The sequence below is a fragment of the Aedes albopictus genome, chromosome 2 (genome assembly GCF_035046485.1).
Source record: "Aedes albopictus strain Foshan chromosome 2, AalbF5, whole genome shotgun sequence".
Lineage (NCBI taxonomy): Eukaryota > Metazoa > Arthropoda > Insecta > Diptera > Culicidae > Aedes > Aedes albopictus.
Window position 1 is genome coordinate 181,608,887 of NC_085137.1, and position 13,883 is coordinate 181,622,769.

At 40.6% G+C, this 13,883-nt stretch overlaps 1 protein-coding gene across 1 annotated transcript in view; it reads right to left on the minus strand.

The window, feature by feature from the left end:
* LOC109419544 (histone acetyltransferase KAT7) overlaps positions 1-13,883 on the minus strand; it is a 127,334-nt gene that overhangs the window by 81,461 nt on the left and 31,990 nt on the right. The window contains exon 2 of the mRNA XM_029859362.2: positions 12,631-12,726. Within this exon, the coding sequence (XP_029715222.1) occupies positions 12,631-12,726 (96 nt within the window). The remainder of the gene's footprint in view (positions 1-12,630; positions 12,727-13,883) is intronic.

Here is a 13,883-nt window from a genome sequence, read left to right on the forward strand (position 1 = left end):
GGCTAGTATGTCTGAAATAGACGTAAAAACTTGAAGTATTTTTAGGCAAAGTACGTTTAATTGGCAAAATGGGGGGAGGGGGGGGGGGTGGGTTGGTGGGTCTGAGATGGACAAAAATTGGTCTACGTGGTTTATGAACAGCCCCTGTCCAAAATTTTAAAAACATATGTTCAATCTTTGAAATAAAAGTCCAAGTTAAATGATTATTTTTTTGAAAATTAGAACTGCCATTCTCTATTTAAAAGTTTTACATAGTATTTCCAAAAATAAAGTTGTTTATTTCGAATATTTTTTTTTAAGCAGCTGTGAACGTTTATAGTTAATTTCCGATACAGTCCATAGGGCACTGCATTGTTTTGATTGTGTATGGGATTTTGACGTTTCTTGGCCTTGTTGTTTACACAATTTCTGTAAGAGTGAAAAAGAAGGAGAGAATCTAATGCAGTGCCCTATAGTAGACTTTCGTTTCCATTTTTTGTTCGAACATTTTACATTTTCTAAATATTCGGTAACAAGTAGACCACGTTCTCCGCGTCGTTTTTAGTCAAGCCTAGATAAGTAATGTCACGGGTGTGAAAGAAAAAAAAACAGTTTTTCATCAAAGTTGTTTTATGATTTTTTGTATTAGCTTCCTTTTTTGTTTGAGGTAGATTGAGATATTTTTCGATCTTGATGATGTGTGGTGATGTCACACCTATCAAACTGCGTCCTGTTTCAAACATACCTTCACTAACAAGCATTCCTAAGACAGTCTAAGCTAGGCTAAACGTCGCGTTCAGTTCATTTTTGTGTGAAATGGACTAAAGGTTCCTGCTTCCTAGCGGAGTGGAGACGCGCGATAGGATTTTTTCTAGCTTGTTTTGAAAGGGAATTTTTCGCAAACAAAAAACAAGAATCGGTCCGGTGATTGTAGCAATTTGTTTACCAAGACAAAATCCCTAATACATCTTTCCTTCCCATGTCCAAACTCCTAGTGATTTCTCGTAGTAACGCAGAGAATTCCTCGGTTATTGGCCTAAGCGAGATTCACGTCATCACTTCCTTCCCTATTCTTAATTGACCAGCATTCGGACGCGGCTGGCGCTGGTATTGCTTATTGAAAAGTATTGGGATTCCAGCATTTACACAATGAGGAGAAAGGTGTTTGGTCATTTGGCCGAATCATGATCGAAAGAATTCATAGGAATTTTTCGACATACTAACGACCAATATGATCAAGCAGTCAGTAGTGTGCGGTAGTTCGGCAGCAGCAAAGTTTCGCGCGCTCGCTTTGCTAGATTTTTGCGATTTTTTTTCCTCTTCCCTCTGCGGGGCTCCGACGACGTGACGCCAAGCAGTCAGTAGTGTGCGGTAGTTCGGCAGCAGCAAAGTTTCGCGCGCTCGCTTTGCTAGATTTTTGCGATTTTTTTTCCTCTTCCCTCTGCGGGGCTCCGACGACGTGACGCCAAGCAGTCAGTAGTGTGCGGTAGTTCGGCAGCAGCAAAGTTTCGCGCGCTCGCTTTGCTAGATTTTTGCGATTTTATTTTCTCTGCGGGGCTCCGACGACGGGACGCCAAGCAGTCAGTAGTGTGCGGTAGTTCGGCAGCAGCAAAGTTTCGCGCGCTCGCTTTGCTAGATTTTTGCGATTTTTTTTCCTCTTCCCTCTGCGGGGCTCCGACGACGTGACGCCAAGCAGTCAGTAGTGTGCGGTAGTTCGGCAGCAGCAAAGTTTCGCGCGCTCGCTTTGCTAGATTTTTGCGATTTTTTTTTCCTCTTCCCTCTGCGGGGCTCCGACGACGTGACGCCAAGCAGTCAGTAGTGTGCGGTAGTTCGGCAGCAGCAAAGTTTCGCGCGCTCGCTTTGCTAGATTTTTGCGATTTTTTTTCCTCTTCCATCTGCGGGGCTCCGACGACGTGACGCCAAGCAGTCAGTAGTGTGCGGTAGTTCGGCAGCAGCAAAGTTTCGCGCGCTCGCTTTGCTAGATTTTTGCGATTTTATTTTCTCTGCGGGGCTCCGACGACGGGACGCCAAGCAGTCAGTAGTGTGCGGTAGTTCGGCAGCAGCAAAGTTTCGCGCGCTCGCTTTGCTAGATTTTTGCGATTTTTTTTCCTCTTCCCTCTGCGGGGCTCCGACGACGTGACGCCAAGCAGTCAGTAGTGTGCGGTAGTTCGGCAGCAGCAAAGTTTCGCGCGCTCGCTTTGCTAGATTTTTGCGATTTTTTTTTCCTCTTCCCTCTGCGGGGCTCCGACGACGTGACGCCAAGCAGTCAGTAGTGTGCGGTAGTTCGGCAGCAGCAAAGTTTCGCGCGCTCGCTTTGCTAGATTTTTGCGATTTTTTTTCCTCTTCCCTCTGCGGGGCTCCGACGACGTGACGCCAAGCAGTCAGTAGTGTGCGGTAGTTCGGCAGCAGCAAAGTTTCGCGCGCTCGCTTTGCTAGATTTTTGCGATTTTATTTTCTCTGCGGGGCTCCGACGACGGGACGCCAAGCAGTCAGTAGTGTGCGGTAGTTCGGCAGCAGCAAAGTTTCGCGCGCTCGCTTTGCTAGATTTTTGCGATTTTTTTTCCTCTTCCATCTGCGGGGCTCCGACGACGTGACGCCAAGCAGTCAGTAGTGTGCGGTAGTTCGGCAGCAGCAAAGTTTCGCGCGCTCGCTTTGCTAGATTTTTGCGATTTTTTTTCCTCTTCCCTCTGCGGGGCTCCGACGACGTGACGCCAAGCAGTCAGTAGTGTGCGGTAGTTCGGCAGCAGCAAAGTTTCGCGCGCTCGCTTTGCTAGATTTTTGCGATTTTTTTTTCCTCTTCCCTCTGCGGGGCTCCGACGACGTGACGCCAAGCAGTCAGTAGTGTGCGGTAGTTCGGCAGCAGCAAAGTTTCGCGCGCTCGCTTTGCTAGATTTTTGCGATTTTTTTTCCTCTTCCCTCTGCGGGGCTCCGACGACGTGACGCCAAGCAGTCAGTAGTGTGCGGTAGTTCGGCAGCAGCAAAGTTTCGCGCGCTCGCTTTGCTAGATTTTTGCGATTTTTTTTTCCTCTTCCCTCTGCGGGGCTCCGACGACATGACGCCAAGCAGTCAGTAGTGTGCGGTAGTTCGGCAGCAGCAAAGTTTCGCGCGCTCGCTTTGCTAGATTTTTGCGATTTTTTTTCCTCTTCCCTCTGCGGGGCTCCGACGACGTGACGCCAAGCAGTCAGTAGTGTGCGGTAGTTCGGCAGCAGCAAAGTTTCGCGCGCTCGCTTTGCTAGATTTTTGCGATTTTTTTTTCCTCTTCCCTCTGCGGGGCTCCGACGACGTGACGCCAAGCAGTCAGTAGTGTGCGGTAGTTCGGCAGCAGCAAAGTTTCGCGCGCTCGCTTTGCTAGATTTTTGCGATTTTTTTCCTCTTCCCTCTGCGGGGCTCCGACGACGTGACGCCAAGCAGTCAGTAGTGTGCGGTAGTTCGGCAGCAGCAAAGTTTCGCGCGCTCGCTTTGCTAGATTTTTGCGATTTTTTTTTCCTCTTCCCTCTGCGGGGCTCCGACGACGTGACGCCAAGCAGTCAGTAGTGTGCGGTAGTTCGGCAGCAGCAAAGTTTCGCGCGCTCGCTTTGCTAGATTTTTGCGATTTTTTTTTCCTCTTCCCTCTGCGGGGCTCCGACGACGTGACGCCAAGCAGTCAGTAGTGTGCGGTAGTTGGGCAGCAGCAAAGTTTCGCGCGCTCGCTTTGCTAGATTTTTGCGATTTTTTTCCTCTTCCCTCTGCGGGGCTCCGACGACGTGACGCCAAGCAGTCAGTAGTGTGCGGTAGTTCGGCAGCAGCAAAGTTTCGCGCGCTCGCTTTGCTAGATTTTTGCGATTTTTTTTCCTCTTCCCTCTGCGGGGCTCCGACGACGGGACGCCAAGCAGTCAGTAGTGTGCGGTAGTTCGGCAGCAGCAAAGTTTCGCGCGCTCGCTTTGCTAGATTTTTGCGATTTTTTTTCCTCTTCCCTCTGCGGGGCTCCGACGACGTGACGCCAAGCAGTCAGTAGTGTGCGGTAGTTCGGCAGCAGCAAAGTTTCGCGCGCTCGCTTTGCTAGATTTTTGCGATTTTTTTTCCTCTTCCCTCTGCGGGGCTCCGACGACGGGACGAGTGTGCGCGCGCCGTGGTTCGAGTCGGTTCCGAATTTTTCGCTTCCTTTCGGCGCTAGTTTCCAACACACTTTTAGTTGATAATAAATATTTTCTTTCATTTTTTGCATTTACACAAAAGAGTGAAAAATGTTACTTCGGGTTCGCCGGTCGAGAAAAAATCCGGGCGCCGACAAGTGAGTCGCGTTCAGTGTATTTCTGTGTGGAATAGACTAAAGGTTTCTGCTCCCTAGTGGAGTGGAGACGCGCGATAGAATTTTCTTTTTGGCTAGTTCTTGCGTCGAAAAGTGGTCGGTTGTTAACGGCGGTTTGTGTATATTGATCCATTGTCAAATCATATCACCAACCATAGGTGACTCCCGGACTGACAATGTACCTTACCCTACTAACAAAAAAATCCTTCCTGAGACAAACGTGGAGATGCAGCGATTCGCGGTCTTTATAACAACGTTTGTCTTACTAACACTCCCTTCCATCCTCGATGACCGTAAGGACGTGGCCGGCGCCGTTATTGACCTTATTAAAGTTGAGAGCTCTCGACCTGTGTACATTGAGAATAGTAAGCTAGTCCCAAGCCCTATTCATTGGTTCCTTGTGCAATTTCGATTGCTCTGGTCAATCACGGAGTAGCAACTACGAATTGTGCGGTCATCTATGCTCATGCTCATACTAACGACCAATATGATCAGAGGAAATATTTTCTTCTTTTGAACATATGCTATTCTTTCTAGTTCTGACATTGAGGGATTAGTTGGCATTGAAACTGCCAATATTTATCAAAGATTATTCCTTCTTTGAACCATAGGCTATTCTTTCGAGTTATACTGATGCGGGGAACAGTGGCATGATCACTTAAGTTCATCATTCATTTTTCGGTCAAACGGTATTCGGCCAAATGACATTTCCACAAATGGCATTTGGCCAAATGGAGTTCGGCCAAACGGCATTCGACCAAATGACGTTCGGCCAAATGACCTGGGACCGAGGAGAAAGCTAATCCCAAGCTCATCTGTTGGTTCTTTGTGTAAATGCAGATGTCCACGCAAAAACAGAGGAGCAACCGCGGGCGGTCGATCATGCTCATGCTCCTTCAGTACATTTCCCATTGACTTCATTCGAAAGACTTTGAAGCGATGCAGTTAACGCTTGCTTTGCTCAGTTATACGCAGTCTTTATTTTATTTATGATGTTTGTTTTGTTCATTAGGTAGCACTTATATCGCCTAATGTTTTTCTTCGGTTGCTTCCGGAAACATTACGGGCCGTAAGTTAAGATCAATAAATGCAGATACTACTGGTATTAGGACTCCTTTTCCATGTTGGTGCAAATAATAAAAAACCTTCTTCGGATTCCTCGCAATATATGTACAGACTAAATTAAAGTGACCAGATATATTTTGCTCTGATGCGGGACACAGTTTTACTAAACCAGGATGTCGATTACCTGAAAAGCCAGGGACTGTTAGGGAATTTATTTCTGGGCTTGGAAAAACAGAGAAAGTCAGGGAATTTCGAGGGGAATTTGGTTGATGATCAGGGAACTTTTTCACGACACTCAGGGAACAAAGTATTAGATCTAAACAAGGAAATTATGGAATTTGGAAAACTAGCTTAAGATTTTTTTTCTAAATGTCTGAATTTTTTTCATGGAAAATTTCTGCCAAAACATTGAAGAGATAGCTGGAGAAAATTCAGGAATGAGTTTTTGACAAAACTATGGGAATTTTTCAGTTGCATTCAAATGTAAAGTACTGGTGGATTACTGGAGAACATTTCCCAAAACATTTCTTGGAAAGTATTCTAAAACAATTCTCCAATATTTTCATCACAAATATGAAGTGTATCTTTATCAAACTTTATAAAAATATACGTTTCTAAGAAAGATATTTGTTTCCTGGAATTCTTTCCATTTGTAGCTAAAAAAACTACCACCGGTGGAGTTTGCAGAGTGATCCACCATATACTTCTATAGAAATCCTTCGATCATTTCCGAAAACCCCCGGGAAAATCTGACAAGAGGAATCCAGGATGTAACCTTCCACGAACCAAGTAGCCATGTAGTCATGTTTCTCTTAGGAGTTTATCTGACGGGTTCTAACAGATATTTCTATAAGAAAGCCCTGTGGATTGTTACTGGAAATCCATTTGAAATTTTTGAAAAAAAAAATATGAACAAAAGTTCTGGTGAGACACTTTTAAATTCACTTGCAGAGATTCAAAAATGTTCAGTCAGCTCTCAATTAGTCCACTTCAGCGTGAAGTGCTTATGGAAACAAAATTTTACCTTCATTCTCCCAGCAACTCTGCCTTTACTTTATACAATGTCAGACTAAAATCCTCAAAATTCTAAAACAATTGTAAGCCTGGTTAAACTTTGTTTTTGCTATTTACATTTGTCTAAAGATTGATTTTCAGAAGAACAGAAACAATTCAACATGTTTGTCAAGAAAACGACATTTTAACCGATTGTTGAAATCCGGGACATTTCCGGGACACTTTGCAGTGCGGGACGACTAGCTTGAATCCGGGACTGTCCCGCACAATCCGGGACGTCTGGTCACTTTAGACTAAATTTATGTTAAAAGACCAACCAGGCATGAGACTTAGAACGCCACCGTCTCCCAAAAAAATCGCTTCTAATTTACGACCAATTTATCGTTCTGTCCGACCAACGAATTCTCGTTATTTTTTTTTTTTCCTCTGTCGATCGTATCCTCCTGATATTGAGTATAGGAGAGTTCCTCGACCCTATATTAAATGCCATTGGGGCCGGGTGTTCGTGTCAGAACTGCCCGCAGTGTCCAAATTACCGGGTTGTTTCGACTTTTATGTGCTGTACATGTGTATGCGATTGCATTCAAATGCTTTTGTGACTGGAGATCAATTTGGATGTCGCGATCAATCGGGAAGATTCCTCAATCATTAAGGATGGTTATAAGTCTGCGCACTGCACTGAGAGCAGGCAACTGTCCTTTGCTTACCCTTTGAATTTGTACCTGTGTGCCTTTTAATTCTAGGTAATTGTCTGACAAAACGCATTCACGCGATCATTTGTGATAATTTTTTAAATTTTCGTCTTTTTAAATACATTATACAGTGCAGTTGAGTGTTTCGTTTGGTATTACCTACATAGCACTTTTTTGTGATTGGTTTAATTTTGTCTTGGGTATGGTGATTGATTTAATTTTAGTTTATAGTGCTTATCATTTTTTCTTATATCAACAATCTCAAAAAATGTTTTCTTTTGCTTTTTTTAAAAATCAATGAAAAATAAAAATTCGAGACAAAAAGTAAGAAGCATTTGACCATTTGAGACTGGAAGTCAGTTTTCTACCTGAAAATAATAAAAAGGTAAGGTTTTTGAAAATATGTAACATCTAACATACAACTGTGTTCTTAAAAATAGCAATGAAAGCCGTTTTCCATACATAATAGTCAACTTTGACATGCTGTAGCTTTGTTTTTCTTTGAGCGATTGAGCCAAGGATTGAGCTGACAATTTGACAGCGAACTATATATATATATATATATATATGGTGAATATTGTTATTGCATAATCTGAGAATTTTCTAAGCTCTTGGGAAAAAGTTAAATACTACGTGAAATCGTTCAAATTAATAGCAGTGTAAATAAATTGAAATGCAGCATTACCTTGATATCACAAGAAATATTGTCGTACGCTATTCAAACAGTTTTTGCCTTGGTTACAAGTTAATGTTTAAATAAAAAAAATTAAAAAAAAATTTGCTGAATAAAAAAAATCAAAACAAACACTGCTATTATTTTGATCAATTTCACATAGTGTTTAACTTTTTTTCACGTGCTTTGAAAATTCTCAGATTTTGCTATAACAGTGTTTACCATATTTGAAGTTCGTTGTCAAATTTTCAGCTCAATCACTCATAGGAGAACAAAGTTACTGCATGTCAAAGTTGACTATTTTGTTTGGAAAATGGCTTTCACTGCTATTTTTATGAACACAGCTGTAGATCCGCAATGAATGTTACTCTCAGTGTATTTTTTTTTTTAAAGTCCTTCAAATATCATCCAATATTTCGAAGCTATCATTTCAATCCAACAAACCGTTTTCAAGTTATATTTTTTTAAAGAAGAAAATTAGTTTTTTTTTTCATACGTTCTTTTAAAAGATGATGAATAAAGCTGCAAAACAAACATTGATTTCATAAATAGTACTCATAACGAGATTCCCTTCGCTGAAGTACACTAGCGCATCGTGTGCTGCTTTGGTGATAAGTAGAATTAAATGTCTGTCCAATTGTGATGTAGATTTAGTTGGTTGATGACTATGAACTTAATGGTATGTTCCAGTTCCCAAGTAGAGCGCTCAAGTAAAATTCCTCCTTTTTCCGTAAGTAGTTTTGACATTTAGGGACTTTTTTTTATTATCGTACAAATTGGTACGAAGATTCTCAGAATTTAATAAAAAAAATTCACAGGTAGGGTTCATATATATATGAACAAAAACTAAATTGAAAAAAATCAAGGTCGCCTAATTTTCCGGAAAACTCCAGTAGAAAACAATCATTTTCCACAGACACCACCTACTTTGAAAAATCATAACACAAGAACGAAGCATCGTAGACACAATTTTTGCTTGTGATATCATAAGCAAATTTTCTTAGCAATTCAAAAAAAATATGCAAAATAACAATTGTTTTCCACAAAATATTCCGCTGTTGAGGAAAATCGGTTGGGAAAGTCGGAAAAACTATTTTCGAAGTCCGGAAAAATTCTCAAAAAAAATATGTTTGAAAGGAAATTTTATAAGCTATATTCTGTAAAATTTTCCCGATGTGGTTTTTCTTCGTTCCTGAGTTATGACCAATTCTGTGCAAATTAATAATAGAGCAGGTCTAAAATCAGCCAACATCTGGACAATTTCCACAAAATTGGTCATAACTCAGGAACGGAGTAAAACCACATCGTGAAAATTTTACAGAATATAGCTTATAAAATTTTCTTTCAAAAATATTTTTTGTGTGAATTTTTCCGGATTTCAAGAATAGTTTTTCCGACTCAACAGTGGAAAATTTTGAGGAAAACAATTTTTATTTTGTTTTTTTTTTGAATTGCTGAGAAAATTTGCTGATTACACGAAAAATGTGTCTACGATGCTTCGTTCTTGGGTTATGATTTTTCAAAGTAGGTGGTGTTTGTGTAAAATGTTTGTTTTCTACTTGAGTTTTCCGGAAAATTAGGCGACCCTGATTTATTTCAATTTAGTTTTTGTTCATGTTTATACAGGTGGTGCCCAAAATGTTTGGGATAGGCACCTTTTTTTCTCTCACAAAAAAGTTCAACATGCTGTAACTTTTCATAGAGTACATCAAAAATTCTCAAATTTGGACTGTTTGTCAACTCCAATAGGTTGCTTCACGAAAGATTAACCAATTGAGCCCAAATTTGTACCAGTGTTACACATATAGTAGGTTGACAAACAGTCAAAATTTGAGAATTTTTGATGCACTATGAAAAGTTACAGCATGTTGAGTCTTTTTGAGAGAGAAAAAAATTTGCCTATCCCAAACATTCTGGCCACCCCCTATATGAACCCTATCTATAAAAAAAATGTCATTACATTCTGAGAACCTTCGCACCAATTTGTACGATAATGAAAAAAAAATCCCGAAGTCTTATGTTATTCACTTAAAATAAGCTTACAACGGATAAATAAAATCAAAATCAAGTTCCTAACGTAATACTTTTGAATATTGAAATCGATTCAGAATTATTTCCCATCATCAGGTAGATTGTTAAACATATCTGGTCCTAAATTTTGAAAGCGTCTCTTCACTATTACATGTCTTAATTCCATTCGCTGGAGTAGATGAGTGTGTCGTGTGCGGTGTTGATGAGCAGCAGCATTGAATGTCCATTTGTGATGTAGATTTAGTTGGTTGATGGCTTTGAACATAATGGAGAAAATTTGATAGAGTAGAGTGGGGCAAAAGTTCGAGTGGGGCAAGAGTTTCTTTTGAAGTTTTTGAGCTCAATTCAAATTATTTCATTCGGGTGTCAAGGTTGTTCGAAGCATTTTTGAAAAAGAGTCTTTCACTCAAAAAATTATGAAAATTGATCAATATTTGGAAAAGTTATGACAAAATGTTGGTTTTTGATCAAAAAATTGTAATATGCGATGGCCCTTCCAACGCATGAAATGGAATTGTAATGAAATCGAATTCGATATTTTATTTTGGGGCGTAACTAGGTATATTTTGAAGATGCTTCAGCATGTACAACTTTTGGCAAAAAAGATTTGGAAATCATATTTCGCACATAGTGGGGCAAAAGTTCGAATTGTGGGGCAAGAGTTCGAGTTATGTGACAACTTTAGGTAAAAACCTAAAATTCTGCAAAATGTACATATTACCTCTAAAAATGATGGAAATAGTGAGAAAATTCGATCAAAGTTGAAAAAAAGTTGTTTTATCTGAATTTGGAGGAAAACTACTAAATTTTGGTGGTATAAATTTAACCCTGATTTGGGTAAAATCCAGATCGAACTTTAAAGTGTATTCCAGTTCCAACATCAAATATTAATTGGTTTTAGGTATTCCTATTACCAAAGTGTCAAAATAATGAGATACGGTTAGCGAAATTCCACAAACACTAGATTCGAACTTTTGCCTCAGTGGTGGGGCAAGAGTTCGAATAAGACACACACATACAAAAAGTTTTGTAACGCAAAATTGAAAAGACATTTGGCGTAACTTTGTTCAACAAAATTTTAGCTCATGGATAGTGGAATCAAAACATGGTATTCATTTATTTTTATCTGCTTCGATTTTTGGAAGAAAATGAAATTTTCAACTAAGGTCGAACTTTTGCCCCACCTTACTCTAGGTGTTAAGTCCTTGTATCGGCAGGTACTGTACGCGTTGGTCGAATATAAAAAAGTTATTTTTAAAAATTCTTTCGAACTTGGGCTTCTTTGAGGTGTGCGTAAACGATAATCCCCGAACAGCGATTTCGTACTGATACGAATGTGAACAAAACCGAAATATGTAGAAGCAAGTGTATTGGTGTACAAAACTTGACAACTTCTGCAGCATTCCACATAACGATGAGCAACTGGATACAACCTCCCGAATATGGACGTCCTATCGTAGCCGGCTGTCAAGATAAATTCCTAGATGCTTGAAGGTTAACACTTCCTGGCTGGCTGGCTAGTATTTTCGCTATCTTTGGTACCAAAAACCATTACTTTGGTCATGTTCAGATTCAATGCAGGGAGATTATTTTCAAGATAGGCGGTATCGTATATCGTGGAGCTGAATAGTTCTAAACTTGGTACACTTCTTGATAACACTTCGTAGTGCACCGCGGTGCGCGATCTGAAAACTCCTTCTTTAGAATATTGTTGAGAAAATCAAAAATCGCAGTAAAATGTTCGCCCAAGGTTACCGGAACAGATAGTTTTCTGCATTGGTGTTGTCTGCTACTGCATAAAAGCAGATCATTAAAGGTAGGAATAAATGGATGGATGACTATGAGATGCACAACTTTTTGCGGATGACGGTTGTAAACCGTAAGGCTTTTTTTTTTGTGGCACTGGTTCGCTTTAGTGAGCGGATGGGCAATTGTTGAGTGCAATGGAGTAATATTTTATTATTGCGGACTTGCGGTACAGGATCACCTTTCGTTAGTCCGTTTCTATTGTTATGTACAAGAAACTAGCAAATTGAATATTCGTACACATAATATGTGTATTTAAAGTTTAATAAAAAAAAACGATAGCAAAGAGATGGAAATGCACAAAGTAGAATGAAATGATCGGCCAAAAATACTTTTAAAAACTGATGCTTTTCCAAGCTTAAAGGAAAAACTTGCAAATAAAAAATAAGGTGTCTGTGTTTGATGCTCAGTACGCAAAAGCCTTATGATTTAACCCCTAGGTGTTTGAGTTTAATACCTTTCGATAGGTCTTATGAATTTATACAAGCCACTGTTGGAAGGTTTAACACTTTGCAAAACAAGAGTAAAATAATATGTTAAAAAAATATAATGATATGCAATTGTTCACTCATTGCGCATTTTCTCTCGCCAAAACCATAAAGATTTCAAATAATAGCTTTCTTAAACACTTTAAAATGCCAAACAAAAACAACATCATAAACTTCAGAAGTACCACATTAAGTCACCTCGCAACCTGTATTTTGCTGCCATAAACTTGCACTAAATGTATCCAACTAATTGAAAAGTTGAGCTTTTGAACCGCCCATGCACTTTGGGCGAAATATCATCAAAAAGCAAAAACGCCGCCAATTACTGTCTGACTTCAAAAAAACAAAACCTTCAACGATCGAAGTTATGGTGAGCGGCGTTCGATGCGTGTCTCAATAAGGAATAAAGGACCCGGAGTCGCACAAATCGGCTTTAAAGAATTCGACCGTATCATCCTATGGGCGGCAGTTTTGAACCGTTCGTCTAACCCCGGAACAACTCTTCACTCTACACGTTCGACGTAGGTAATTGAAAAGTTCAATCGTGCGGGACTTACAACCCGGGAAAATCGTCCCACCGAAGTTATTACTTACCTGCTTTTTCAGTATGATGTGTTTGCCCTTCCAGTACTTCATCATACCGAGGGCCTGGAGTGTGCTGACGATATCGTACGAATTGATGGCCATCTCCTGGAATTATAAAACAGAAAATTTGAAGGGGTTGCGTTAGTACGCTGCTCAATTTCAACATGTCAAATGAACGGCGAGAGGCAAAAACTGTGTCAACCACGTTTGATTTTACTAAAACTTATATTTTTTACAGAAAACTTTGCCGGCATATCCAAGCAAAATCAAGATCGTAGTTTCTACTTCATGATTGACCAGAACACTCGAAGTTGCACATAGGACTATTGAATGATGCTTGGGATTAGCTAACCATCCTCAATGGGCGCAATTAGAGAATTCAACATTCAAAAAGTCATTAATGGCGCCAATGATGCAAATGATCACCTCACTAGTGCTCATCACAACTCATCAACTGTATATTTATCGCGTGCGATTGAACTGTGCACTGATCAGCGATGACCAGCAGCAAAGAGGTGGCAAAACGAACATGATGTAAATCACAAACGATTTTGCACACATCTGACTGTGCCGCCACACGCTCGCCCGAACAGCCGAACTATACCGAATAAGTTGGTTTGCGAAGCTACGGCACGAACGCTCGACACGCACACAGAAGCAACATTCGCATGTACCGATACCATACTAATAAAGCTTCCAGCCAACGATGCTTCGCGATAAGCTGTCGAAAAGCATCGAAAGCGATGAAAAGAGATGCTTGGCTAGAACGCAACGGCTCAACGGCGAAAAGGAAGTGTCAACTATGCTGATCAGTGTTGAGTCCGTTCGTGTGCTACTCGTAATGGGAGGTTGATTGAATAAAGCGAGGATGGGTGAAAACGTATTCGTTGTCGAAAGCAAATCGCATCATTTCACGAATGTGTTTTCATCAAATAGCAAGCTTGAATGGCGCCGACCACGCCCTTCCACCCATCGGGAAAGGGAAGGAATGTTAGCTCAACAACCGCTGCTACTAGAAACAGTGGAATCCACAGCAGATCCACAGTTGTCTCAGCAAGGAGTATCTGTTAATAGGGTAGGGTAAGGTGAGAATCCAGGAGTCACCTTATGCCATGTTCAGACTACGAAGTTATGTCATGATACAAGCAACGTGATATTCCAATATCACGAAACCGTTCACATTGGGTGTTTGGTGATATTCCCGGATAAAAACTAACCATAGGGTGTTTGGTGAAAACCATTCCTGCACCATACAGTGCACC